This window comes from Bison bison, unplaced genomic scaffold (genome assembly GCF_000754665.1).
Source record: "Bison bison bison isolate TAMUID 2011002044 unplaced genomic scaffold, Bison_UMD1.0 scf7180017864492, whole genome shotgun sequence".
NCBI lineage: Eukaryota > Metazoa > Chordata > Mammalia > Artiodactyla > Bovidae > Bison > Bison bison.
The window spans coordinates 3,939,308-3,943,982 of record NW_011495051.1 but is presented as its reverse complement, the minus strand read 5'-3'; the positions used below and the strand labels follow the sequence as shown (position 1 = coordinate 3,943,982).

At 58.0% G+C, this 4,675-nt stretch overlaps 1 protein-coding gene across 1 annotated transcript in view; it reads right to left on the bottom strand.

Moving 5' to 3' along the window:
• Window positions 1-4,675, bottom strand: part of KDM4B (lysine (K)-specific demethylase 4B) — an 89,971-nt gene that overhangs the window by 3,409 nt on the left and 81,887 nt on the right. The window contains 4 exon segments of the mRNA XM_010828455.1: window positions 1-57; window positions 3,649-3,757; window positions 3,846-3,901; window positions 4,167-4,303. Coding sequence (XP_010826757.1) covers window positions 1-57; window positions 3,649-3,757; window positions 3,846-3,901; window positions 4,167-4,303 — 359 coding nt within the window.

Below are 4,675 nucleotides of genomic sequence, written 5' to 3'. Positions count from 1 at the left end.
ACACTGGATGCAGGCGCCCGACACTTTCTTCATCCGTTTCCGGCAGTACACACATTTCTGTGGGGACACGGCAGTGGGAACAGGGCTCCGGCTGGCACTTCTGCCCCCTGGCGCTGGGAGCCCCTGCCCTACTGGGCCCCTAGGTCTGTCTCCTGGGAGTGACTCTGAAACCTGAAGGTGGAGTGCAGGGGCCTGGCCCCATGGAGGGGTCATCCTGGGAGAGTCTTGACCACCCCAGGCCCACCAACCCAGCCTGCAGCTGGTCCCCAGGAGCACCTCTAGACCTCTTTTCCACCAGCCCCTCCACACAGCTGCCTGAACAGGCACCTTGCTACCATGTAGAGGGACCCTGAAAACAGCACACTCAGTGAGAGAAGCAGACACAGAAAGACGGTGTGATTCCACTGATGGGAAACGTCCAGGATAGGTCGATGCACGGAGACAGGCGGCGGGGTTAGGGGTTTCAGGGGCTGGGGGTCGGGTTGGCAGTCACCCAATTGAAGGGGGTGGCGTTCTTTCTGCAGTGATGGAATGTTCTGGAACTAGCTAGAGATGATGGTTACCTAAATCTGTGAATGTAGTTAAAGCCACTGAAATGGGGATTAAAAAAAAAAAAACATAACAGGAGATTTTATCTTAATTTTGAATGAAAGATGCTGCAGTGTAGCCCTTCATAAGGAGGGGCAGGGGGCCCACAATGTGGGAACACCCGCCTGGGCGACCTGCCCTGCTGGGCGTCAGCTCCCATGCCATCGACACTGTGCCCGTGCCCACACCCTGCCGCCACTCAACAGCCACCTGCCGATGACTCTGGGCATTTAATAAGCCGGCCTTTATCGCTCCGTAAACCACGTTCAAAAGCCAGAGAAGCCCCACAGCAAGGGCGCTGCAGGAGTGCAGCCCCGTGCCGATCGATGGCAATGAGATCTCATTATTAAACTGTCGATCCCTGATTCTCCCGCTGGCCTGTGTCGGGGGAGGGAGACACATGACATGGCCCTTGAGAACTGGGCTCCGCACCAGAAGGCAGAAACCCCACAGCCAAGGCCCGGGAGAGACCTGACAGTGTGGCCAGAGGGGGCAGCTCGTTGCTCTGAGTTTCCACAGCATGAGGAAAGCAGGCCAGGCCCCCATGGGGCCATCTGCCAGGCGATGAACTCAGGCTGCCTTAAGGGTGAGTCCTGTGTCCGGATCTCCCTCATTGGAGGCTGTGAGGTGGGGGCAGGAGATGGGGGGTCAGGCGATGGTACAGGAGGGACCGTGGGAGAAGGCTGAGGGCCACAGCTGCTGTGCCATCAGCCATGGAGGCCGCAAGGCACAGTCTTATGTCTCAGGCCTTTCCCCCTAAAGCCATTCCCCGCCGCCCCTTGCATTCCTGCCAATCTTGTCAAACACATCCACTTTCCCTCCCATCAAGATGTGACACCGCAAGGCAGAGCTGAGGAGAAGGGCAGAGCTGGTTTGAGCACCTGCCCTGACAGCCTCACGTCTACTGCCCCCTAAGCTGATCCGGGCTGGTGAGGGGGTGAGCAGCAGGCTCAGGCTACTAGCTGGCTGGGGTAGCCACCACTCACCAGGACCAGTGCCCAGAGAATCCTGGGGACAGAAGGATGGGCAGATAACCAGGTATGACCGTCCCCAAGCCTGCGGCTAGCATGTGGCCCCGGGAAGGCAGGCGGGCGGCCGGGCAAGCAGGAGTTAACTGCCAGCTTCCTTGTGAGGCTCCATTAGGCAGTACAAGCGAGCCTCGTGTAAAAGGATTTTTAATTCATCGTTACAAGTGCCGGTAATGAAGAGGCTGCAAGCTGGAAATGTCAGATGATCCATAAAGCGTCTGGGAGGCAGGATCTATCCGGCGCTGCACACCGCGCCATCACTCCACCTGAATAATGAGGTCTCTGCCGCCTGTGTTCCTGGAGGAATCACTGCCGCTGCGGCCTCTTCCTAATACCCATCCTGACCAGGCGGGGCTGGCACTGGCCTGAGCCCCACGTTAACTGACAAGGCCCCTTCCCCTCCCACATGGCTCCCAGCAGCCACCCACTTTGCCCTGCCTGGAGGCCCCACACCTAGGGGCTCCAAGGTGGTGCCTCTGAGCCTTCACTTGGGCCTCCTCACCAGGCTCCCCAATTGCAGCCTTGTTTTTCTGCCTCCTGCCCGCTGGAGGCCTGGAAGAGCCTCTGTACCCAGGCCCTGTCCCAGGCAGCTGGGAAATAAACCAGGCAAGAAGAACAGCCAGGATGCTGTCCGTACCCCGGGCCAATGACCCATCTCCTGGGGCCCGTAAGACACATCCCACTCCCCACATGTCCCCCACAAGGCCACCCTGCAGACTCATAGGTGGTGATGACCTGGGAGCAGGAGCTGGTGCTCAGACGGCATGATCAGCACTTCCCGCTGTGGCCCAGCTCATGCTCCCCATACAGGGGATTGTTAGCAGCCCCATTTTATGGAGAAGAAGACTGGACACAGAGAGGTCAAGGAATCGGTCTGGAGTCACACAGCTGGCTGGTAGCAGAGCTGAGAATGAAAGCCAGTGTTTGCTTACTGACTACGGCCCACTGCCCTGAAGGCTCCCCCAGATCGGGGGAGGGTGGGGAGACATTATCAGAAAGAGCCGGAAGAGTGAAACTTGCAAGACCACTCCTGCCCAAGGATGGCTGTGCTCCTTAGAGGAGCCAGAGACACTGCTCCCATAGCTGAGGAGCAAAAAAGGCAAAAAAGCCCAGTTTAAAAATGGGCAAAGGACTTGCCTAGACATTTCTCTAAGAAAACATATACATGGCCAACAGGTATGTAAGCAGATGTCAACATCAGTAATTATCTGGGAAGTGCAAATCAAAACCACCGTTAGAACAGCCACCATCAAGAAGACAGGAGATAGCAAGTATTGGCGAGGACAGAGAGAAAAGGGAACCCTCACACACTGTTGGTCAGAACCCACATTGGTGGAGCTGCTACGGAACACAGTATGGTGGTTCCTCAAAAAGTTAAAAACAGAACTACCATATGCTCTGGCAATTCCACTCATGGGTCTTTTGCTGAAAGAAAGAAAATCACTATCTTGAAAAGATATCTGCACCCCCATGTTCACGGCAGCACCAGTTACAACAGGCACGACCTGGCAACAACCTAAGCATCCGCGGAGAGAAAACGAAGATGATGCAGTGTAGAAACACAATGGAATGCTACTTGGCCATGAAAAAGAAGGGAATCCTGCCATCTGCAGCAACACAGATGCACGCTGAGGACATTATGCTCGGTGAAATAAGCGAGTCACCTGCTGCAAATCTCCACATCCAGGAGAAGTGAAAACAAACTTACAGAAGCAGAGAGGACAGGCGGTTTCCGGGGCTGAGGGAGGGGAAACTGGCAGCTGCTATTTATCATGTGTGAGTTTTCAGTTAGGTCTGATGAAGATCTTCTTGGCTATTATGTTCTTAAAATTCTATTTGGCCACCAATTCCAAGTTAAGCAAGAAAGAACTGGGCAGAGCGCCGGTGGATTTTCTGTGTAAAAACCAGGAAATGGAGCCACAGAGAGCCACCCCCTACCTACTCAAAGAGTAACTTGCTAGCCACAGTGAAACCACCTCCAGGCTCCGAGGCAGCTACCCACGCCCCCGGGGCAGCACTCAAGGGCCCCTACCAGCTTCCACCGCTGCTCAGGAATGCCGCTAATGTCCACGGGGTGACGCTCCATCACGTTCAGGAACCGCACTTCCGGCACGGCGATGGCGCAGATCACGTGGACCCACCTGGGGGAGGAGCGGAAGGGGCCGGGGTCACAGGCGCGCCTTGTCCCCTCAGGTACCCCCATCCCCTAGAAGGGGCCCTTCCACCCACCTCCGGTCGGTCGTCATCTGCAGGGCGCCTCCCCGGAGGTTGCACAGGCAGCACTCCTGCGGGGACCAGACAACTCGTTGAGGGGTGTGCAGGGCGGGACCGCCCGCCTGCTGCTCCGGAATCTGCTCCGGCCCCCGCCAGCGGTCCTTACATTTCACACTAGCGGCCACCGAAGCGATGGGCTCCACCCGAGACCCAAGGAGGTGAGGCAGCCAGCCCAAGGTCTCCCCGCGGGATCGGGCGAGCCCGGGGCCCAGGCCCGGCTCCCCCACGGGCCGCGCCGGCTTTCAGAGCACCACCCCAGCTGCAGGGGCGAGTTACCGCAGTCCAGGCGTGGGCCGTGCACCGGGAACACGTCCAGCCCTCGTTGACCAGCTCCGGGCGGATGCCGTAGCAACCTATAAGACAGGGCAAGCGCGTCTGTCACCATGGCTGCGGGCAGGCTATCAAAGGCCGGTGGGGGGAGGGCAGGGGGTTCCGGATGCAGGAACTGCGCTCACCACCTGCTCGGCCTCAATCCGGACCACTGCACACAGAGCCCGAGAGTCTGGAAAGGGATGGGGAAGAACAGCAGGCTTCCCCCCACCCTCTGCCGCCAGAGCTCCTCCAGGTCTGGAGGCTCAGCCTGGCCTTCACCCCCTACCCCAGTCTGGGAGGAGCTGAGAGCGCAGCAAGGGGACCCAGACGTTGCATAAGATGAAAAGTGGGCCTTGGACAGTTCAGAACCATTGATTCTGAAAGCACAGTGAGAGGCTCTGGAATTACCCAGGGAGTTGGCTGTGGGATGTGGCTGGGTTCACAGATGGGGAGGGGGGATGCAGGGGGGGGGG